Source organism: Gigantopelta aegis, chromosome 15 (assembly GCF_016097555.1).
Source record: "Gigantopelta aegis isolate Gae_Host chromosome 15, Gae_host_genome, whole genome shotgun sequence".
In the NCBI taxonomy this organism is placed as follows: domain Eukaryota; kingdom Metazoa; phylum Mollusca; class Gastropoda; order Neomphalida; family Peltospiridae; genus Gigantopelta; species Gigantopelta aegis.
In genome coordinates, this window is record NC_054713.1 from 39,714,345 (window position 1) to 39,740,492 (window position 26,148).

Here is a 26,148-nt window from a genome sequence, read left to right on the forward strand (position 1 = left end):
AAAATCACCCAGAGCTCAACCGATCCCGCACAAAAAAAGCCTTGTAACTGCAGACAGAAGAACGAATGCCCCCTGAACGGCAACTGCCAAACTAGCTCCCTCGTATACCGGGCAAACGTGGCATCTGGTAAGACTGTCAGATCATACATAGGTCTTGCTGGAGGTACATTCAAGGAGAGGTTTAACAACCACACTAAATCTTTCAAATATGAACGCTATGAAAAAGAGACAGAACTGTCAAAATACATCTGGGAGCTCAAACGAAAAAAAACCGCCTATCACATCAATTGGGAAATCGTCAGGAAATCGGACACACGGAAACGCAGCTCGGGACAATGCAACCTGTGCATCGAGGAGAAGCTCTCAATACTATTTGAAAAAGGAGACAAGCTACTCAACAAAAGGACAGAACTCATATCAAAATGCCGCCACAGCAACAAGCCGAGAGTCTCACGACTGACGTGCCATGACGTCAGGAGCGCACCGCCGCGTACACACAGCGTGACGTCACCTTAACTGTCACAATTATAAACACTCATCTGATGAAGGCGAGGAGCCTGAAACTCCGAGTAATGAGTTATTAGTGAATACTAAAAATTTAGTATATATATATATATGTATGTATATATATATATATATATATGTATGTATATATATCGCAAAATTTAAGGGTGCAGGATTCGTGGCCCCTTTAGATTTGCCACTGATATTTGTAAGTGCCATTACACGTGAGAAAGACAAATCTCTTTTATAATTTATTATTACAGATGACAAGAGTGCAGCCCCGTGTACCAGTATAACTGATTCGTGTGGCTCCGATGGCGGACTCTGCTATAACAAGGGAGGAAATAAGACCTGTTACTGTCCACCTGCCTCGGTTGGAGCCCAGTGCGAATACAAGCGATGTAAGTTTACTCTTATCTCCCTTAAACTACACAGCCCGGTACCGGTTGTGAGGGACCGGCCTCGGTAGTGTCATGGTTAAGCCATCGGACATAAGGCTGGTAGGTACAGGACTCAACGACTCAATGGGTAGGTGTAAGACCACTACACCCTCTTCTCTCTCAATAACACCTAACCACTAACACTAATCCATTGTCCTGGACAGACAACCCAGATATCTGAGATGTGTGTGTGTGTGCCCAGAAGGACAGGGTGATTGAACCTTAATTGTATATTAGCACGAACATAAGTTGAAATGAAATGAAATGGTTGTGAATTTAAGCAGCTCACTGGCGAGTTCTGAGAAAGGTTCACCGATGTTTACATTTTTTATTATTAAAATTAAAATTTAAAATACACATTTTAAAAAGAAAATATAAGTCTATCTTCTCCTATAGGTTTGATTGGATAGTTCTAAAACTCTCTATAATAATTTTCAAAGAAGTCTTTGCAATTTAACAGATATATTTTGAAAACTTTGAATATGAGTGTTACAAAATTAATAGAAAGCTATTTTTGAAAATTTTAAATTTGTGAATTTTCTATTATTAAATTTAAAAGTTTTAAATATAAATTTTACAATGAAAATTTACAAGTCTATCTTCTCCTATATGTTTGATTGGATACTTCTGACAATTTGTATAATTATTTTCAGGGCATTCTTTACAAACTAACTGAGATATTGCTTGGAAATTCTGAATCAGTGATTTTTTATTATTAAATTTAAATGTTTTACTTGAAATTTAAAAGTATATCATTACGGATAGGTTTCATTGGATGGTTCTGAAAATCTGTATAAATATTTTCAGGGGAAACTTTGAATAAAATATAAAAGTATATCTTCTCTTGTAAGTTAGATTGGATGGTTCTGAAACTCTGTGTAATTACTGTTCTGAAACTAATAGAGAGATTTTTAGAAATATTGTTATTATTATATTTAAAAGTTTTAAATAGAAATTTAAAAGTTTTAAATAGAAATATAAAAATAAAAATTTAAAAGTCTATCTTCTCCTATATGTTTGACTGAATAGTACTAAGACTCTGTATAATTATTTTCAATGGAGCCTTTACAAACCAACTAAGATATTTTTGGAAAATTGTGAATTTGTTAATTCTTTTTATTTTAATTTTTGTTAGACATTTTAAAATGAAAAGTTAAAAGTCTAACTCCTCCAATAGATTTGATTGGATAGATCTGAAATTGTATAACCTTCATAAAAATTATATGGATATATTTTCGAACTTTTGAATTTGTGAATTTTAAAAACTTTTTAAAATAAAAGTTTTAAATAGAAATTCAATAATGAAAATTTAAAAGTCTACCTTCATCTATAGGTTTGATTAGATGGTTCTATGGTTCTAAAACTCAGTATTGTTATTTTCATGGGCAAAATAAGAGATAAATATGCAAGATATTTTGAATATTTCTTATTATTTTTTTAATTTAAATTTAATATTTTAAAGGCTCCTAGGGTTTTCATTTGATAGTTCTGAAACTTGGTATTATTATTTACTTCACCAGTATCCACCAAATAATCATTTTTATTATTAAAGTTAAATGTTTTACTTGAAATTTAAAAGTATATCATCACGTATAGGTTTGATTAAATAGTTCTGAAAATCTGTATAAATAGTTTCAAGGGATTTTTCCCAAATTAATAGATAGATATTTTGGAAACTTTAAAAAAAATTAATTTTTGAATTATTAAATACAAGTTATAAATAGACATTTAAAAAATAAAATATAAAAGTATATCTTCTCTTGTAAGTTAGATTGGATGGTTTTGAAACTCTGTGTAATTACTTTTAGGGGAGTGTTCACAAACTAATAGAGAGATATTTAGGAATATTTTTATTATTAAATTTAAAAGTTTTAAATAGAAATTTAAAAATGAAAATTTAAAAGTCTATCTTCTCCTATATGTTTGACTGAATAGTACTAAAACTCTGTATAATTATTTTCAATGGAGCCTTTACAAACCAACTAAGATATATTTTGAAAATTGTGAATTTGTTAATTCTTTTTATTTTAATTTTTGTTAGAAATTTTAAAATGAAAAGTTGAAAGTCTAACTCCTCCTATAGATTTGATTGGATAGATCTGAAACTGTATAATTATGTTCACCCTTCACAAATTATAAGGAGATATTTTGGAACTTTTCAATTTGTGAATTTTGAAAACTTTTTAAAATAAAGGTTTTAAATAAAAATTCAATAATGAAAATTTAAAAGTCTACCTTCACCTATAGGTTTGAATGGATCGTTCTATGGTTCTAAAACTCAGTATTGTTATTTTCATGGGCAAAATAAGAGATATTTTGAATATTTCTTATTATTTTTTAAATTTAAATTAAATATTTGAAAGCCTCCTAAGGTTTTCATTTGATAGTTCTGAAACTTGGTAATATTATTTACTTAACCAGTATCCACCAAATAATCATTTTTATTATTAAATTTAAATGTTTTACTTGAAATTTAAAAGTATATCATCATGTATAGGTTTGATTAAATAGTTTTGAAAATCTGTATAAATAGTTTCAAGGGATTTTTCCCGAATTATTCAAGATTTTCTGTTTACAAATATGAATCTATATAGGCTTCCTCATACAATTAAATTGATAATATATTAGTAAATGAAACTATTTGGATCTAATGTTTTGTGGGCATGTAATTCGAAGAACAAAATGTATTATCTTTACGTTTCATATTCAGTGCAATGCATGCATTTATTTTTCAATTTTCTCAATAGAAGATGATAAATAATAAAAACGTTCAATTTTTCAATACTCAATTGTTTATTAAATATTTAAAATTAAATACGAATTCAAAAATTCTAAACTCCAAGGTATCACAGGATTAGTTGGTAGATAGTGCTGAAGTGATTCACAATACCACGTTTCAGATCTACCAAATTAAAACGCGAAGAGTCTTACTAACATTCAATGTAAATTAAAAACAAATAATACGAAATATTAAAAATGTCCAAAATATCTCTCTATTACTTTGTGAAGTTTTAGAACTATCCAATCAAACCTAAATGAAAATTTTAAAGTATATCTTGTTCTCGAGGAAACTTACAATTATTTCCAGGGGCATCCTTCACAAATACTAGAGAGATATTTTGTGAATTTTTAATTTGTGAATTTAAAATATTTTTTTTAATTTAAAACTTTTAAATATAAATTTAACAATGCAAATTTAAAAGTCTATCTTTTTCTATAGGTTTCATTGGATAGTTCTGAAACTGTGTATACTTATTTTTGGGGGAGTTTTTACAAAAAAATCTGAGATATATTTTGGAAATTGTAAATTTGTCCTTTCTTAATTAAAAAATTGTAATTGAAGTTTCAAAATGAATATTTAAAGGCGTCTCTTCTTCTTTAGGTTTGATTGGATAGTTCTAAAACTTCACATATATTATCAATTTAATTGTACGAGAAAGCCTATATAGATTCATATTTGTAAACAAAAAATCTTAAACATCTCATATAATATATATTTTTATAATTTTGTATGTCATACTATTTGTATATAACTTTTATGTGATACTGTAAGACAATGGTTCAAGGCTCCCCAACCTTGACATTGCCTATGATCTGGGGGTAATAAAAAAAAAATCGAATAAGGGTGATCTATAAATTCTGTATTAATGGAACAGATGTAGCTTTTAAGTCACGTTTTAAGGTAAAACTATAAGTCTGTATTAACAGTACGAAAGTAGTTTTCAGTTCACGTTTTTGTTTTGATAGCACTATGAGACACTGGATTAATAGTACAGAAATAGTTTTGAGATCGCGTGTTTTGAATCTTAATGAACAATAAAAGTATTTTGTTTAAATCTAAACAGAATCTGGGGGTATTGCCAATTTATCATTTATAAGTATGTTTTTAAATGTACTTGTCCGGTGGACTAGTGAAAAGTTCTACTTTTTTCTATAACTGATTAATAATGTTTGGATAGAGTTAAAACCTGATAAAAAAGTAATATCCAGAAATATTCAAAACTACAACATTAATATGTGACAGCACGAAGTGTTTGATATGTGGCATATGAAAAATGATTTATTTTATTCTTGCCAAATTATGTATGGAGCAAAAAGCAAAACAAAAAAAGAAGAAAAAACCCCCCAAAAAAAAAAAAAAAAAAAAAAAAAACCCTATCTACGTACCCATATTTGAAACTACAGGTCGGAAATGGACAAAACTAAATATTTTTAAGGATTGCCTCAAAGGAAGGGTAAATATGGTATGAAAAAACCGTCCTATTCTACTTACAGTAACTTGTTTGGTACGATTTCAGAAACACACAATAGTATTTTTTTTAATTATTATTATTATTTTTAGGCCTAATCTCGTAATGGTGTCTTACAAAATATTATTGACACCGTTTTCACGTGTAGAACTGTCTGCTAATCGTACGAGTCTGAAGATCGATATCGCATATTTTAATACTTAAAATGGTTGTAACAATCTTCCATAGGTGTCATTTTGAAGAATCTTACCAAAACGTGACTTTATTCCACAACAATAGCGGTTTTTATTGATGACAACAGACTTGTAAATGCCGTAAGCCAATTATCCCAGACAGGGGATCAATCGCCACGTCTGTGATAAGGTCAGATGTCATTTTGAGCGAGGGATCGCGCAAAGCTATAGTAAACGAAGAGAGAAATTTAAATTAAATATATTTATATTTTTAAGAAAGATTAATATTTTTAACATTGAAAATATTCGTCAATTTATACACTTCTTTAACATAATAATATATAGATATTAATTTTGTAAACAATAATCTGACAATTGGCATAGGTAGCCTAGAAGGATATAAACCGCGACTGAGTTATGGTTTAGTTGGGTTGTCATGCCACGAGCTGAACAGTTCAGGCCCTTTTAAGGGCCCTATGGACAACCTAGGGAGACATTTCAACGCCATCTAGGTACCCTTAACGAGCAACTCTCGGCTTACTAAATTCCAAAACTATATACGTAGCTCCCTTCGTTACTATTTAGGCGGACCGTTCAAAAATGCGCCTAATTTCCTTCTCATAAATGCGCACTATTTCTCTTTGGACTCATCCTTCGGGACTCAAAATTCCATAGAACCAAACCACCCCTCCGCCTGTTACCGATCACGGTCGGACTGCTGGTCCCCCCCCCCCCCCCACACACACACACACTTCACCCTCCTCACCCCTTTCCTGTCCTGGACGGAGGAACCGGCTGACCTATTTTTTAGTTTAGACTTCAGTTGGTGGCAAATAGTTTTGATCATCCCAGGCGTTAGCTGGGGGCGAGATGCGCGGTCGGTTTGGGATCGATCCCCGTCAGTGGGCCCATTGGGCTATTTTTTGCTTGAGCCAGTGCACCACGACTGGTACACCAAAGACCGTGGTATGTGCTGTCCTGTCTATGGGATGGTGCATATAAAAGATCCCTTGCTGCTAATCGAAAAGAGTAGCCCATAAAGTGGCGACAGCGGGTTTCCTCTATCCAAATGAAAATTCCATAAATTTCCAAGATTCCCATGACCCGTATGAAGCCAGTATATCTGGTCACTGAAGTACATACACTTATTTGTATCAGTCCGCTATGTTAATAAATCCTACTGCTGACAAATATACTTCTTCATTTCACTAAATCATATCGCGCAATCGCCACCTGTGGGTCGGACAAGGAGAGCAATTAACAGTCACAGCGTTTTTTGGCAGCAGAGAGCACGCACTTGAAAGGTGGAATTTCAGACACCGATTAATTAAACGTCTTGTTGATTGTGGAGTGATTGAACATGCCAAAACATTTAGTAGCCCAGCGGACTACCGGATTTAGACAACTGGTAGTCCGAGTGAGAAATTGGTAGCCAAAACACCCCGAACTATAGCTAAGGTCGAGCCCTGATAGAGATATCAAAATAAATGTGGTGATAGTCCTTGTAAAGATCTAATTAAGATATTTGATGCTATGGTAACTCCAGTTTTATGTTATGGTTCAGAAGAATGGGGTATATGTTACTATATAATTATTGAAGATGTCCAGATTAAAATGTTTAAATGTTTTTGTTTGTTTGTTTTTTAATTAGGAAAACACCAGTAATGTTATGACTTTAGGTGAATGAGGTAGAGCTCCTTTATAGCTTATTTATACTACTAGAGAGAGAGAGAGAGAGAGAGAGAGAGAGAGAGAGAGAGAGAGAGAGAGAGAGAGAGAGACAGGCAGAGAGACAGACAGAGAGATAGAGGAGAGATATATAGTCGCGTAAGAGCCAGAAGGACGTGAGTGCATCAAAATTAATTTTTTTTAAAGCCGAGATAATGAAGGAAAACTATAGTTATGATGTCGAATTTGTTTTAATGACAATGAAAGCTGAACGTATTTACGATTCCTTTGTATATTTGCGGTATTTATAGCATATTAGGTTATTTGCTTAAATAGTTGTAGTTACGACAATTATTCATGATTAAATTAAATGGGTAAAAGAGAGAGAGAGAGAGAGAGAGAGAGAGAGAGAGAGAGAGAGAGAGAGAGAGAGAGAGAGAGAGAGAGAGAGAGAGAGAGAGAGAGAGAGAGAGAGAGAGAGAGAGAGAGAGAGATGCAGAATCATATATACAGAGTGAGTGAGATGAACATTTACTTTTAATTTAATTTTAAATTTGATTATGGTCCCTTATTTAAAAATTTTTTACTACGGTCAGGTATGTCACTAATTAACAAATTTAAATAACAATTAAACATATGATCAATGAATATATTACAGTATTTTACTTCATTCACTTGCGACTGTTTACAAGTGCAAGGCATTGTGCTTCTTTGTCCATATGTCCATATGTCATGTTTGTCCCCGCATCACTAACAATATGTATGTAACATGTACACCCTGTTTAAGGTTTGCATTTACCATAGTTTGACACGCAATAGCCGAAGTATTTTTTCGTGCTGGGGTGTCATTCATTCATTCATTCATTCATTCATTCCTGTGTATCGTAGAGTAATATATACAAGCTTTCGATGTAGTAACTTTAGATTTGCTGTTGACCAAGGAAGATATAATATTAACATAGCCTACACTGAAAGACTGTCCATATTGTCTTGATCATGGATTGCGCTGTATCGACAATGAACTCCATGGTTTGCTTGTATGTAAGAGTTATGATGATAAACAATAATTAATTGTAAACCTACATAGATAATATGGCATCAGAAAATTTGGATGTATTATTTAATCTATATTTTTATCTTTATAATGTGCCAAAAATTAGAAATACTTAAATATGTAAATGTATACTAACGTTAGCTACGCATATGCGCAAAAATGTATAACAGTTTGTGATTTTACTATGGGCATACGACCTTCATACTGAATAAATGGTCTGTCTGACAAGCGTCTGCAGTTGGGACACTTTTCTGTCTTGTTTCTGTTATGCTTGTTCATACGGCATACTATTGTACTCTTGATAAGTACACTGTTGCACTGAATGCATCTGTAAGGACCTTTCTTTTCGTGAACCTATTTAGTGTGCTGTCTCAGTCCATCTTTAGATTTGAATTATTTCCCCCACACAAGAAAGTCACGGTTTCTTCTCTTCCAGATGACGTGCACTGTTTGGCGTCCTCCATGAAGATCAAGTTGCTTCCAGCTGGAACATTCAGTGGCGTCGTCTACGTTAATGGTCAAAGGGACACGGCAGGCTGTAAAACCACAGAGACGAGTGCATCGGGATATCTGGAACTGGACTTACAGGACTCATCTTGTGGTGAAGTCACCTCCGACACGGTCAGTACTGTCTATGAATAGGGGTATCCTATGGGGGTCACCTCCTACACAGTCAGTACTGTCTATAAACAGGTAACCTGTGGTGAAGTTTCCTTCGATACAGTTAGTACTGTCAATAAATGAGGATAGCCTATGGAGGAGTCACCTCCATCACTCCCAATACTGTCTACAAACATATAACTTGTGATGGAGTCACCTCCAACATGGTCAGTGCCGTATGAACAATGATAGCCTATGGGGACGTCAGCTTCGACACGGTCAGTACTGTCTAAAAACAAATACTAGTACCATGTGGTAGAATCACGTCCATCACTGTCAATACTGTTTATAGACAGGGATAGACTGTAATATTGTCACTCCAAAAACGGTCACCACTGTCAATCAAAGAAATAGCCTGAACATGTGGTGTAGTCACCTTCATCACGGCCAATACTGTCTATAGATTGGGACAGTCTGTGGGAGAATCACCTCCGAAACGGTCAGTATGGTACATAAACTGGGATAACTTGTGATTGCAATCCTCGACATGGTCAGTAGTCTATAAATAGGGACATCGTGTTGTGCAGTCATCTCCAACACGGTCACTACTGTCTATTGACAGAGATAGCCTTTGATGAAGTCCTGTCCGTCACTGTTGGTAGTGCCAGAAGCAGTGGTTGCAGGGCAATACATGTTATTATATATCCATTATATCCTATCATGGGAATAAAGTCCCGAATACAAACAACCGGAACTACGTTTCGCGATAAAACGCTACAATTGATACCAGACAGTTACGGAGAATGTTCTTAACGATACTTAAACAAAGTGGGCGCTTTGTTTGCTACTTAAACAATTAAAGGCGCAGGCCCTAGTTTCAGCCCGTGAACATGGACACTAATTATAATAGATCTACAAACCTGCTACACACATTTGAATAAGGTTATAACAGACAGAAGCTAAAGTGTGTGATGTTTCAACAGGGAAATACCGTCAAAAATAACCAGAGCTTTACTCGATAACCATTACTTCTAAAACGAACGTGCGTTTTTAGAATTATGAAAAAATGCATTTTGGGGTCTTGCAAAAAACCTGGATCACCAGAACTACTTGAGGTGTATGACAAATAATATTGTAAATAATAAAGTGTAAGCTCTTTTAATTTAAATTTAATTTAAATGATCAAAAACAGCATTAACAGTAAAAATAAATACATGTACGTCGTAGTGTTTGTAAAAATACGGTCTGCCACTTTAGCAGTTTCGCAGTGGCATCCATTCCCATGCAAAAAGAAATGTGCAACATCCTTACAGGAAATAATATATCTCGATCCAGTAATTCGCACTTCACAACACAACACCATGGAAAATATCTACATGGACATCGTATGCAAAGTCTTCTTCCGTACACAATGTAGAAGACATGACAACCGTATTCAGCTTTGATATACCAGTCGTAGCGCACTAGCTAGAATGAAAAGTAGCCCAATGGGCCAAATACGGCGATCCAGTCTAGATCGAACGCGCACCAGGCGAGCGCTTTGCCACTGGACAATGTCCCACCCCTACACAACGACGATGATATAGACATTAAAATTTTAATTCTTCTTTTCGGGGTTTTTTTCACGAAAGATAAAACTGGCTTACATAAAAGTGTGGTGACATATATTCAGTTAATTAAAATATTACATTATTGGCGAATTAGTGTCATTGCATTGTCAACACTAGAATATAAAAATCAGAAAATACATATATAGAGGATTCGTTACGAGTGGTTTTTAATATGGAAAATATCAATGTCAACTGAGTCTATGCTAATCGGTATTTGTTGAGGCTCTGCCGAGAGAAACCATTAACTAGACGAGGTTACGCGTAGCGAATACTATTTATCCTATAAAAATGATAAAATAACATTTTAATTCGATATTCAGTTAATAAATGTTCAGAAGTCGCCTCACTGATAATATGAGTGATCGCGATTAGCACAAATGTAGTATGAGATCACCCACTTCAACTAAATCTCATCAAAATGTTACGCTCAGGTATACAAGTCTCGTTGGCTGTAAACAAATGACCCATTGACAGCAAAACATTATTAACCGACTTAATAATGGTAAATATCAAATAGGTTGATGACATGGATAGTATGGGTAAGTTATAGGATAAATTTGGCTTTGTCTATACATTTGATGCCAAAATTGCTCGTAGTATATATTTTGTTAAATTTCCCCAATCTACTAATGTAATACTGAAGTAGCTAACCGCAGTCCACCCCCACCTCCTCTATCTTCAAATACGGATTCCTAGTCTATAGAATAAAATAACAGAAACAAGTAGGCCCCCCCCCCCAACTCCCCCCCCCCCCCCCCCCCCCCCCCCCCCACGCACACATACCTTGTTCCGCGGGTGAAGAGTGTCGTGTGAGGAAGGTTTTTGTTTTGTTTGTTCTCTCACTAACAGAATACCGGTGCCCGGTCTCGAGTCGTGATCGTGCAGTACAACAGTAAATACGTCACCAACCTGGACACCAAGGTGACAGTCACGTGTCGAAATGAATAAGGCACAGTCGAGGTGACGCAGACCTTCTCCAGCAAAAACATTGATGGGTGATTGACGTATATTTATCTACCAGTGACGTACATACATACAAACATACAAACCTACCTCAATACATACATACATACATCGGCCGCGTAACTTGTAGACCCCATGCATGTGGTTGACTTAAAGAGCATCCGTTTTATGGATGCCTCAATAGCTCAAAACATATCGTGGCAAGTCTGCAAAGTTGCGGGCGATTTATGTCATAGGTTCGAGTCCCAGCAACGGCACGGGACAATTTGTGAGGCCAGAAAGGATTTAATTATCCTCTGCGCCAGTGCGTTAATATCTATGTATGTAACAATCAACCTTGACATACATACAATATATAGATATTCATACATCAATACATACATACATACATACACACACACACACACACACACACACACACACACACACACACAGATATATATTATATATATATATATATATATATATATATATATATATATATATATCCTAATATATGATACTAACAATGCCGAAACACACGAGGGTAATAATCTCTTTAACATATAATCTCAAGCTTAATACAACGCGTTTTTGCGTCGCCGTTGCCAAGTCTGTATCAACACTAATGGTGGTCACACACGATACTGACTCAGTGAATTAACTATTCATGCCAAATACCAAATATCATGTTGCTATTTTCTAAACTAAAAAATACACCACTATTAATGATGCACAGTTACTATTTTCCGTTAATATATGTATGTATGTATGTATGTATGCATGCATGTATATATGTATGTATGTATGTATGTATGTATGCATGCATGTATATATGTTAGTGGTTGATGGCCAGTGTTTAAACTAGTGAGAGAGAAGAGGATGTAGTGGTCATTCACCTACCCATTGAGTCGTTAAAACTCGCTCTGGATGGGAGCCGGTACATTATATTCTAAAACAAAAATTCCAGTAATAAATGATACTATTAGAAATATGAATAACATTAAAACAATTTTAAACTGAGTTCCATAAAATTCATGTGACACTTACGCAAATATGATAATTTATTTATTATCCAAAAACTGTGTTTTACAACAAACGTTTTAGATGTAATTAATTTCCCCACATTAGAGACGCAATTGACACACCAGGTAGTTCAGGCGCTTGCTCGATGCGCGGTCGGTCTGGGATCGATCCCCGTCGGTGGGCCCATTGGGCTATTTCTAGCTCCAGCCAGTGCACCACGCACGAGTGGTACATCAAAGGCTGTGGTATGTGCTATCCTGTCTGTGGGATGGTGCATATAAAAGACCCTTGCTGCTAATCGAAAGGAGTAGCCCATGAAGTGGCGACAGCGGGTTTCCTCCCTCAATATCTGTGTGGTCTTTAACCATATGTCCGACGCCATATAACCGTAAATAAAATGTGTTGAGTGCGTCGTTAAATAAAACATTTCCTTCCTTCTTACCAGGTAGTTTAGAGTAAGGTGACAGCAGATGAAAATATAAAACAGAATAGACCTATAAAGAAAAAAACGTAACACAAATGTAACCAGCCAAGGTGCACATTTGTGTTTTACCCCACTGACTAATAATAATATAACTATTTTCTCTTATCCTCGGGTATATGGGACAGAGCTATCTCATGAAAGAAAGCTATGTAAGAAATGTCTGTCTCACGAGGGATACACATCATATTAATGCGAGATGGTGATGTGAGGTCATCAGACAACGATATTAAATCAATATTTTGTTGTTAAAACCTTCATTATAAAATCTATCATGTTAATTTGTTGTGTTAAATTATATTTTTAAATTATATTTAACATATGAAACAAACACGGCAAATACGATAATGTAGTTTATTTATGATAAAATGGTCAAATAAAAAATAACTTTTTCAGCCATCTTTATCTGTTTATGTAAAATAATAGTTTATCATCCATTAAAGGCTTTTGTAGCAGATATCGCTGGCACTATAATTTGCGATATCTCCTGCGATATCTCCGCGAGACGTTGCTCAGTGATAAAGCGCTCGCTTGATGCGCGGTCGGTTTGGGATCGATCCCCGTCAGTGGGCCCATTGGGCTATATCTCGCTCCAGCCAGTGCACCACGACTGGTACATCAAAGGCCGTAGTTTGTGCTATCCTGTCTATGGGATATTGCATATAAAAGATCCCTTGCTGCTAATCGAAAAGAGTAGCCCATGAAGTGGCGACAGCGGGTTTCCTCCCTCAATATCTGTGTGGTCCTTAACCACATGTCCGACGCCATATAACCGTAAATAAAATGTGTTGAGTGCGTCGTTAAATAAACCATTTCCTTTTTCCAAATTAATATATTAAATATTATGACATTGTGTTTATCTCCTTTTAAAGACCATTTTGGTATCAAAAATAATTGTTTTTCTACAAACTTTATATCAATTTCAGTCACTAATTTATTCGTTAGCACTGAAATTTCATTCAAATGCACTAGAGGGTGAGGTCATAGTTTGATCTGTATTGTACGTTTTCTATCCCTCATGACAGCATATGATGGAGTCTTATAGTCTTACCATTACAATGTAAATAACTTTTGTTTTGCAGTTACACTATATATACATATATAAGACTGCCTGTATTGCTGTATTTCAGAAACATCCATGAACAGAATATCAACAGTAGCGTTGACATCGACTCATCAGCTGTAGAATTTGAAATCAAGCAGAAGGACGGGACCCCTGTCTCCAGCTCCGCCGCTGTGTCTTTAGATAACCAGCTCGCCTTTGAGTTTGTCGGTAAAACACAACAATGGGCTAACCTTTGAGTAAAACACAATAATGGATTCACCTCTGAGTTTGTCGGTAAAACACAACAATGGGCTAAACTTTGAGTAAAACACAATAATGGGCTCACCTTTGAGTTTGTCGGTAAAACACAATAATGGGCTCACCTTTGAGTTTGTCGTTAAACACACAATAATGGGGTCACCTTTGAGTTTGTCAGTAAAACACAATAATGGGCTCACCTTTGAGTAAAACACAATAATGGGCTCACTTTTGAGTTTGTCGGTAAAACATAATAATGGGCTCACCTTTGAGTTTGTCGGTAAAACACAACAATGGGCTAACCTTTGAGTAAAACACAATAATGGATTCACCTTTGAGTTTGTCGGTAAAACACAACAATGGGCTAACCTTTGAGTAAAACACAATAATGGGCTCACCTTTGAGTTTGTCGGTAAAACACAATAATGGGCTCACCTTTGAGTTTGTCGTTAAACACACAATAATGGGGTCACCTTTGAGTTTGTCAGTAAAACACAATAATGGGCTCACCTTTGAGTAAAACACAATAATGGGCTCACTTTTGAGTTTGTCGGTAAAACATAATAATGGGCTCACCTTTGAGTTTGTCGGTAAAACACAACAATGGGCTAACCTTTGAGTAAAACACAATAATGGATTCACCTTTGAGTTTGTCGGTAAAACACAATAATGGGCTCACCTTTGAGTTTGTCGGTAAACACACAATAATGGGCTCACCTTTCAGTTTGTCAGTAAAACACAATAATGGGCTCACCTTTGAGTAAAACACAATAATGGGCTCACCTTTGAGTTTGTCGGTAAAACATAATAATGGGCTCACCTTTGAGTTTGTCGGTAAACACAATAATGGACTCACCTTTGAGTTTGTCAGTTAAACACAACAATGGGCTAATCTTTGAGTAAAACTCAATAATGGGCTCACCTTTGAGTTTGTCGGTAAACACACAATAATGGGCTCACCTTTGAGTAAAATACAATAATGGGCTTACCTTTGAGTAAAATACAATAATGGGCTCACCTTTGAGGTTGTCGGTAAAACACAATAATGGGCTCACCTTTGAGTTTGTTGGTAAACCACAATAATTTGTTGGTAAAACACAATAATGGGCTTATCTTTGAGTTTGTTGATAAAACACAAATATGGGCTCACCTTTGAGTAAAACACAATAATGGACTCACATTTGACTAAAACAATAATGGGCTCACTTTTGAGTCAAACACAGTAATGGGCTAACATTTGAGTAAAACAATAATGGACTCACCTTTGAGTAAAACACAATAATTGGTCCACCTATGAGTAAACCACAATAATGGGATAACCGTTGAGTAAAATACAATCATGGGTTCACATTTGTGTAAAATACAATTATGGGCTAACCCTTGAGTAAACACAATAATTGGCCCACCTTTGAGTAAAACACAATAATGGGCTCACATTTTAGTAAAATACAATAATACGCTGGCCTTTGAGTTTGTTGGTAAAACACACTAACTTGTTGGTAAAACACAATAATGGGCTTTTCGTTGAGTAAAACACAGTAATGGCTCACCTTTGAGTAAAGCACAATAATGGGATAAATTGTTTGACTGTTTTAGTTTAACACATTAATGGTCCAAACTATGTTTATGGACGCACCTTTGCGTTTGTTAGTAAAGCACAGTAATGGGCCAAACTGTTTAAGTTTGTTGGTAAAACACAATAATGGGCTAAACCCTTTAAGTTTGTTGGTAAACCACAATAATGGGTTCAGTTTTGCGTTTGTTAGTAAAGCACAGTAATCGGCTCACCTTTGAGTTTGTTAGTAAAACACAATAATGTGCCCTATTGTTTGAGTTTGTTGGTAAAACACAATAATGTGACCTACTGTTTGAGTTTGTTGGTAAAACACACTAATGTGCCCTACTGTTTGAGTTTGTTGATAAAACACAATAATGTGCCCTACATGTTTGAGTGTGTTGATAAAACACAATACTGAGCTAAACTGTTTGAGTTTGTTGGTGCAGTGTATGTGATCTCTTTGTCATTTTTTTTTTCACAGGGAAACAAACGTGCACCTACAGAAAGTACCCGAAAAAGACCGGCAGCAGGACAGGGCTTTACGTAACAACTGTCGTCACAGATCTAGCATCGTGCGAGGCAGTCTGTACCAGTGATCCCACCTGTGTCTCCTTTGACTTCGTAGTGATGAATGGCATGATGGGATGCTTTAAGTACAACGAATCGGTTGTTGACAGACTCATCGACACTTTTAATGACCATTATGAAAAAGATTGTAGTTCAGGTTAGTACAGCCCTGTGAGAACTGTATAACTGTTTAAAATTGCAGAACCTAGGTTGTTTCTAAACACTATGGCGCATTTTTCACTATTAGAAGGAAATGTTTTATTTAACGTCGCACTCAACACATTGCATTTACGGTTATATGGCGCTGGAGATATGGTTAAGGACCACCTTTCACTATTAGAGCCATTTTTGACAATTGAAATCAGACATTAATTAAATTTTGTTCCTTGTGTTTCTCGTATTACAAAATATATTATCTCATATTTTGTTCTTTAAAAAACCCCACCTACCTCTTAGAAGTAACGGTTACGATCTCTTATCTGTTTATTAAGGATATGTCCCAGACTCTTGTATCACAATATTGTAACTTTATTAAAATACGTTACAGGTTAGTGGATTAACCAAATTTAGGGTTCATTTAAAAGGTTTGAAACTAGTGTCTGCGACTTTAATGCTAGTCGACGTTGAAAAAGAACTGTCAAATGCCATGCACATTATTACAAAGAACTGATTTTATAAAGAAATATCAAATGATAACATTTTGACTACATTTGAAAGTTTCATGAGTTAAATCTCTCCTTTTTATCAATCTAAGCATAATTATGATATATGTGTAAAGTGTCAGTGACGTCGCTTACCGGTAAATAGTTGGTATATTGCATTTATTTATTAATTAGGGGATAACTATGTGGTATCTGAGAATTTCTTGATGATTTTCCAATGGTCAATTATAATTGAAACAAATTATCATTTGAGATCTACCGATGCGGTGATCGATTATAAACATTGATAATCAACTGTCGCGAAAATGTCCACTGTAATTGTTCTCACAGTTTAGACGATGGAATTGATGTAAATATGTTTAAGTAGGCGTTGTTGTCATGTGTACATAAATGAAACGTATAGTAAATTGGTGTTAAAAGTACAATTATCGATTTGTAGGGTCTATCGCTTTCAAATCCTTCTCAGGTTTACATAGTTCTAGCCGATCGAACAACTGAAAGTTGATTGATTGGTGCAAATCAAATGTTGTCTGTACAAAAGAGTTTGGAATGATATTTCTTTTTTTTAGTTTGTTTGTTTGCTTGTTTGGGTTTGTCACCTTTTGAATGTGTTGTTTTTTATCCTACATACAAATAAAACGGATCTCCAACTAGCACAGCCAGATTAAAAAACGAATAATCAAATAGAGTCTGCCAGAGGGTAAAACAGATGAAATGCCCCCCCCCCCCCCAAATAGTATTTGGGTATGGCGCCTTACCCAAAATGGTTTGCAGATTTTATTTGTTTAAGTTATCCTGTTCTCGAAATTAATTACTTTTATCATTACTGAATAATTTTCTTAACCCTAACACTAAACCTAACCATTTTCGTTATGGGGGAGCCCCCCCCCCCCCCCCCCCCCCCCCCACAACGTCGACTGCGGTTGCATTCAGCACATGCATTCTAAAAAGTCAATTCCATAGCGCCATAATGAAATATTTTTTTCTGTCATTTTCAAGTCCACGTCCTGCCAGTGTCAGTCATTCCATTATTGTTTTTGTTTCCAGGAAGTAGAACATGCACGCATATAAAGTATCCTTGTACAGAAGGTACCGATGATGAGATCTAGAAGTTTACAAGTTCTGTCAGTGTCATTATTGTTTTTTTTTTGTCTCGAGGAGGTAAATCATACTCGTACTTAGAGTATCCGGGAAAAGAAGGTCCACAGTACGAGATCCAGGAAATTTCTAAGTTCTGCCAATATCTGTGATTCCATTATTATTTTTGTTTCCAGGAAGTAACTCATGCTCGTTCATAGAGTATCCTGGCAAAAAAGGTCCCTATGACGAATTAGAGAATCCCGTGCATGATGTGACTGAATGCAAGACCATGTGTGAGAATGAAACCAGCTGCACTGCAATTGACTTCAGCAAAGTAGATAATATTATCACATGTTACAGATACACCAAACGAGTTGTTAACGTCTTGACTGACGTCATTGTCAACCATTATACGAAACAGTGTTCGGGTAAGTTAGCTTGTGTGTCCTCTGCTTAGTTTGACAGAAGCTCTGAGTTTGTATTCCAGTACAATCAAGCAGTAGAAAGGTGCCAGAAAGTCGTGGTAGAAAACCGTCTAGCTCACGTCCCCTAGACGACAATACGCCCTTTTCACTGGTTAATCAACGTCGTCGTTTAGGAGGTAGACAGCCGTTGCTATCTATTGATTAAGTCATTTCACAACCAGAGGTAGTACGTGACGTCACATAATATGTGCCACTTCATGCATTCCTTCTAATGACGTATCAGCTATGATCATGGTCATGACGTCACACTACAAAAACAAAATGCAGTGAATTTTATAACAGCTATACTAAAATTATTTATGTATGACTGAACGAAAATGTATTACTGGCACTCGTTCCTTTGTAAATTGGTCTTCTGACACTCGTCTCAAGAAAATCAATCTTTGGAGCACGCTACAAGGATTTCCTTTCTAGAGACTCGTGTCAAAAGAACCATCTACAAAAGGACCCATGTCAGAAACTATTAATCTGCTTTAAATACACGAGACGAGATCTTGACGGCTCGCTTGACACCTATATGAAGCACTACTTGTATATGAAAGAGTATTTAGGTAAGTTAGCTCGTGTGTCCCCTCCTTAGTTTGACACCCAATAACCGATGTATTTTTTGTGCTGTGGTGTTGTTAAATATTCATTCATTCATTCATTCATTCATTCATTCACTCATTCACTCATTCATTCATTCATTCATTCATTCACTCACTCACTCACTCACTCACTCACTCACTCACTCACTCACTCACTCACTCATTCACACTCACATTCACTCATTCATTCACTCATTCACTCACTCATTCACTCACTCATTCACTCATTCATTCATTTATTTATTTATTCATTCGTATTTAGCACCAAAAATAAACAAACTGCTGGCTGAACTTAGGCTGTGATTTCTGTGTCCAGGACGGTGGGTTAGTTGTTGTATTTAGTTGTTAGTGGTTACCGAATGAGACGTTCGTGTGGTGGCCATGCACCACCCGCCCACTGCGTCATTAAAAGATACTCTCGGTGGGAGCTGGTACCGGAATGCGGACCCAGTACCTACCAGACTTACCCAATGGTTTGGGTATTACAGTCTTAGAGAGGAAACCCGCTATATATTTTGTTCCATTAACAGCAAGAGATCTTTTATGTGCACCATCTAACAGACAGGATAGCACATACTACGGCGTTTGATATACCAGTCGTGGTGTCTGGCCCTTTTCGGTTTTCATGTGAACATAGAGTATTTATAACTCTGTCCTGTCCTGTGTTAGGTTTAATTTAGTAAACTGGTATGTGAGTAGCAGTCCTCTTTGAGCTGTGCAGGAAGGATGTAATGTCCCATAAAGGATTTACTTGGGAGTAGCTGTCCTCCTCTAGACGAAGCACTAGACAGAGATACATGGAATCCACCACTATGTTGCCAAATGGCCATATTTTAAACTTTGTTTTTTTAATGACACACTACAGCAAACTGATTTATTAATCATCGGCTATTGGATGTAAAACATTTGGTAATTCTGACATATAGCCTTAGAGAGGAAACCCGCTACATTGTTTTTTCATTAGTAGCAAGGGATCTCTTATATGCACCATCTAACAGACAGGATAGGACATACTCCATCCTTTGATATACCAGTCGTGATGTCTGGTCCTTTTCGGTTTATATGTGAAGATAGAGTATTTATAAACTGTCAATTTAGAAAATACCGATAGCTAAACGAACATAAAATGCTTGACAGCTGTGGTGGCAGTACTCATGACGGGTGCCCCTTTGGGGCAGGATGTGCCCAACTTTAACGAACACCTGATACCATCACTGTTATGACAGTGATTGGTGAGTACATGTCATCACAGTTATATTTCTTCCAGTGAATTGTGTCCTGTGAACTTTGAGCTGTTCAGGAAGGATGTAATATCTTGTAAAGGATCTACTCGGGAATGGCTGTTCTCCTATAGACGACACACTAGATAGATATACATGGAATCAACCATTCTTCATTATGCAGAGATACGTTTTGATCTAAACAGTCTGAAAACAAAACAAACACAGAATGGTTTCACAAAGGGGATTCGATCTTACGCCCAACAGTACCTCAGTGCATTGTCAGAATTGAAAATAGTGACAAGAATGAATGAATGAATGAATGTTTAACGACACCCCAGCACGAAAAATACATCGGCTATTGGGCGTCAAACTATGGTAATGCTAACAAATAAAGTGATGATCAACATCAATATAAAAATTCAAGATGTAAACAAAAACATAGTGTAAAGAACTGTGCAAATCACAAATATCACAGATAGATACTGACTTTTACTCAAAATTTCTATTTTGTGCTGTATTAGCTATTCTCAAAGAGAATGTTACACCCCTGCACCACGGTGAGGTTACAGCACGCGCAGGGGAGGTTGAAAGGAAGGATAGAAGGAAGGGATGTTTTATTTAACGACGCACTCAGCACATTTTAATTACGGTTATAAAGTGCCGCAGAGGTTGAACATTTAGAATGTGACGAGTATGTATCTGCTTGAATGACGTGTTTTTGGAGGGGGCGGGATTCAGCTTAGTCCGTTGAGCACTCGCCTGAGGTGCTTGCGTCACGGGGAGTGGACACCCGACACAGTATATAAAAGGGATTGTTTGTATGTAACGTAATAAACACACGGTAAGTGTTAGTGATTGATTAAGTAACGTATTGTTATTATTTGAATGACACTATTACAGGTTATGCAATCAGAGTAGAGTCATGTACGGCATCTAACGGTCAATCGGGTCAAGATCAGGAGACTCTGAACATCATTGAAGACAGGTTGGTAACACGCACAGACACAGACACAGAATGTTTGAATTCCAGTGGTTTATGATCATTATCAGAGAGCTTTAATAGTGCCATTAAACAAAACAAACTTCAACTGAAGACTACATGTCACAATGTTTAATCTCTGACATATTGTAGTTTATAACTAATTAGTGTGCTCTAGTGATACAGATTGTTTGTTTGTTTTGTTTTTCGTTCGTTCGTTTGTTTCTGTTTTAATTGTTTGGTTGTTGTTTTTTTTTTGTCGTTTTTTGGGGGTTGCTTTTTTTATATTATTCGCTTTGTTATCTTCATTTCCGTAGTTAATCATTGTTAACGTTGTGGAGCCTTAAATCATTACCGTACATACAGTTGTTCTAAACAAGACACAAATAGTAGATAAGGTGAAACAAGTGCTACTACACATACTTTAGTTCTAGTGGTATCGTTAAAAAAACACCTAACCAGTTCTTTTCCTTTGCGTTCTTGCCAGCTGCCCTTCGGGTGAGGTGGGAAAATTGATGGAAGAAGCTCCAACCAAAGTGACTGACAACACAGTTACATTCAAACTGCACCCATTCAAGTTCAATAAGGTCAACGCCATCACAGTAACCTGCACGGTCAAAGTGTGCCCCGCGGGAACTGCCGCGGAGTGTGAAGCAGTAAGTTCAGTAACGTGCATATAATAGAGCCTTTGCTGCTAACCTTTTGCCTAGCAGTGTGAAGCAGTAAGTTCGGTAAAGTGCAAATAAAAGATTCCTTGCTGCTAACCTTTAAGAGTAGCCAACCGGGTTCAGTGTTAGTCAGATCCCTTTAGGGTCCTGTTTCTCCTAGTCTTGGTCTAATTAATTATTGATCGACACTAAATATTATTGTTTCATTTTGTTATGAAATACATGTTGTAGGACTAATAATTAACATGATTTTAGCCTACCAATTGTTTTTTTCATTTGTTAGAGGGAAAAAACAAACCTTGCTTTAAGTTTGCTTTTGTGTAATGTGAGGAGCTGTGTTTAACAACATCAGAACTGCATTCCATTAATGTTACGACCCCTTATCTAAAACAAATCCTAGATCCACACACAATAGTCGTTGAACTGTTCAAGATGTTAAGGCGACGGCACACGAGACGAGTTTCTCGTACGATAATAGTCACGAGAATAGCCGATTCTTACAAGGCACTCATATCATGTGAAGTCGCATTTAGAGGTAGTATCTGTGTGTGTGTCTGTGTGTGTCTGTCTGTCTGTATGTGTGTGTGTGTGTGTGTGTGTGTGTGTGTGGTGTGTGTGTGTGTGTGTGTGTGTGTGTGTGTGTGTGTGTGTGTGTGTTTGTGTGTGTGTTTGTATGTGCGTGGGTGTGTTGTACTGATAGGTTTAGTTTACATGCAATGGTAAAGACTGTTTTGTGTCTATTGTTTGGTATATTTAAACCTGACGGTAAAGATTATAATGTAGGTGTAGTTTGTAATAATAATAATTATTATTTTATTTAACTGTTTTTTTCAATTCATAATCAAAGAGTAATACAATAAATTTACACAACAGATCCAATAATCTCAAATTGATATATAAATTTGAAATTTATACAGAAATTACCAATAACAATATCAATGCTAATCGTAGCTTTAAAAAAATCTTAAAAAACAGTGTTCAGCATACAGAAAGAAAGTCCTAAATATAGACATTATAAATTAAAAAGATATATACATTCAAACTTCGTTATCCCGACCTGTTATCTCGTTAGACCATGAAATCTCGAGGTCGGGAAATGGTCCCATGACATTATTTTCCTTGATAAAACCCTACTATGTTTAACTCAATCCATTGTAATCTCGAGTCGTTTGGTTCGGTCCTTTCAGCATCGAGATAACGACGTTTAGCTGCATATATAATTAATTCTTAAATAAATCGTGACATGCAGACCAGAATTTCACAAAGTCATCATAATTGCAACAATATAATGCCACTCATTTTCTTATATTATAATATAGATTCCACTCATTTTGTATCCATGTAATATCTGGGATACAATCCTTCAAAATGACTTTTAAATATTAACTGTTTAGTTAGTAATGTAATAGCATTAATAGGATCATTACTACTTGTCTTAAAGCCCAACATTATATTTTCGTGTGTAAAGTTCACTATTATACCAATTATCTGTTACCTTACTCTCATCGTCAGACCATATATATTGAGACTGGGCATCATTTTCATATAATATTTTATTTTTGCATTTTGTAAGATAGATGCACTAAGGTAAAATAATATCTCTCCCAAAATATTTTTAGATGTTGCTAAAAAGATTTCCTCTATATATTTTGATTCGAATTCCATAATATTTTCTAACGTATTAACTTCACCAAGAATTAGTTATCTCTATTTTGAATAAATACATACAAGCATTTCAACCCAAGCAATTTTTTGTTCCATAATAACTGTTTGAATATCTGGTAATTTAATTCCTCCATCTCTAATATTATAATTCATTTGTATACGTTTAACTCTGTCAGGTTTTCCCTTCAAAGAAAATTAAAAGCCTTTGGTGAAGTTCTTGTATACAATTAATAAGTTGATATTTTGAATAACAAGATATTTTAATACTATTTGTCTTCCCAAAGGTGTAAGAAAGAGTTCTACACGACCAAATGTTTAAAAGAGATTCAATAGCTTTGCATTTATCCTTGAAGTTACTTTCAATTATATTTTCCAAGTCCATATCAAAGTTAATCCCCAATCAAGTAAATTGTTCTGTCAGTCAAATGTCCAGTTTTTACATATATTATATCTTCTACGATTTTTCGACCACATCCACATTTGTTTAGTTTTATCCACATTTAACTTAAGGTCTGAAAAACTAGCAAAACATCCAAGGGTGTTTAAAGAGATGTAGATACTCTTTTTTCTGTTCCATCCAATATCACTGTTGTTTTATCAGCATACTGTAATAAAATATTCTATATTACCAAGTTTTATTCCTTTTATGTTTTTGTTGTTGTTCAATAACTTAGCTATCAATTAACAAAGACACTAGACTGACTATATGTTTCAAATATGGAAATCCATTGTATTAATTATTTACGCAAAATGTCTTCTTTTAGCTTAACTGCAGTAGCCAGCCTAATCGGAAACGAAGATCGACGGAAATCTCTGATGAAACCGTTAGAAAGACCTTCATCATCCTGGATCCAAATCTCGAGTTCACAAGTGAGTAGGTAGTTTGTTTTTCTTTTAGAATGTCTCGCTAGAAAACAGTAGGAAACATGAGTAGGTTGAAGAGTGAGTACTTTGATTTTCATTTAGTGTTTCAATAATATGTTTGATTTAGTAACTAGTCTGCGAGTGACAGTCCTCTTTGAGATTTGCAGGAAGGATGTATTGTCCAGTGTATAATCTCCTTGGGAGTAGCTCTCCACCCATATACGAGGAATCAATCATTATTTTGCCAAATACCCATTTGACTTTGTTTTGTGCAGACATATGGTTTTGATCATGCATAACGGTCTTATCGTTCAGATTTATGACAACAGTGGGTGGTTTGAGTAGGTTGGCACATAAATGTGGGTTTTTTTTAGGAATGTCTCGCTAGAAATTAGAGGGTGATCTCGCTCTGTTGTTTTTATTGTGTATGCATTTAAATAAGTGAGTAGGTTTTTATTTTGGTAGCACGTTCATCTGGAAATAAGTGAGAAGATGTATATCGGATTATTTTGTTTGGTGCCTCCCCTCAAATTAAAATAAATAAGTAAATAAATTAATGAGTATTTTTATATTAATCAGTTTAGGCATGTTCCTCTAGCAATAAGTTAATATTAAAGTATTTCATTGTCTTCCTCTAAACATAAGTGGGTAGATTAATATTAATATGTCAATGTGTCACTAGAAACAAGTCAGGTTGTTCACATTAATCTATTTGAACACAACTTAAAAAAAAAATTGTTTATAGGTCATGACTCTTCGAAGAAATCCTCCGTTTCTGTGAATGACGTCACAACCCCGATTGTGGCTGGTGTTGCCATGGTGATCATTATGCTGCTTGTCGTCAGCATTGTGGTCTTGTTGGTTGTCAAGAAGAGAAGGTCGAACCGGAAGTTCCAGGAAGATGGTGTGAACAAGCAGACGATTTAATCAGCCAATCAGAGAACATGACAAACGCGTCTGATTCTTGTAGAAGATCTCTGAGAGAACATTGCTAGTTTAAGTTTATATTAATTGTATTTGGATGATTTTCTTAAATATTTTATTTATTTTTCATTCCTTTAACAGTCTTCTGCTTTTAAAGCCTTGTAAGTCAAACTTATTTTAACAGAGATAACAAAAATATATTTGGGTCAAGAACTCTCAAGTCCGAATCAAATGACGATGTTTGAAAACTTCAAAGAAAAACAGCTACAGACGAGAGGAGCTGTTGAACCTTTAACTGATATTAATATTGAAGCCATTTAATACTGAAGCCATTTATTTGTTTAATAAATTTGCGTTTAACAAATTACACAAGCCCTAACCTTTATTTCTTGAAAAGTGTTGGATGAAGCATGAGCATGCATTGTTGACATGCACGGTTTGAATAAACAATTAGTACAACAATTGTAATTGTGAACATTTACTTCTGTTTGTCAAGTATACGAAACAAACAGATAACATGATGAGATCTTCGTAATTACTCTATACATAGGCGTTGGAATCGAGGGGAGGGGGCGCTGACTACTCCCCCCCCCCCCCCCAGTATGTCGATAATACATCGTCTCACCCCACCTCACTTGAAAATCAAATTAATATATAACTACCCCTCACCCACCCAAGTCGTTGGCTTCTTACGACGCCATGGACCTGATAAAAATTTCAATTAATTTTCGATCGAGAAAATCGTGACTTACAGGGTTTTAAAATAACAGCAATTGTATTTTATATAGTTATTAATCCAGAATTTATTACGCAATAAATATATTTTTAAAGTTCA

The 26,148-nt window shown here is 35.5% G+C and overlaps 1 protein-coding gene across 1 annotated transcript; it reads left to right on the top strand.

Annotated features, from left to right (window-relative positions):
- The first annotated feature begins 767 nt into the window (after positions 1–767).
- Positions 768–26,148, top strand: LOC121389909. The gene is made up of 9 exons (XM_041521567.1): positions 768–905; positions 8,526–8,710; positions 13,879–14,021; positions 16,091–16,333; positions 18,113–18,346; positions 21,114–21,198; positions 21,680–21,848; positions 24,290–24,395; positions 25,135–26,148. Exons 2-9 carry the CDS (start codon positions 8,604–8,606, stop codon positions 25,314–25,316), a joined length of 1,269 nt encoding a protein of 422 aa, XP_041377501.1. The 5' UTR covers positions 768–905; positions 8,526–8,603; the 3' UTR covers positions 25,317–26,148.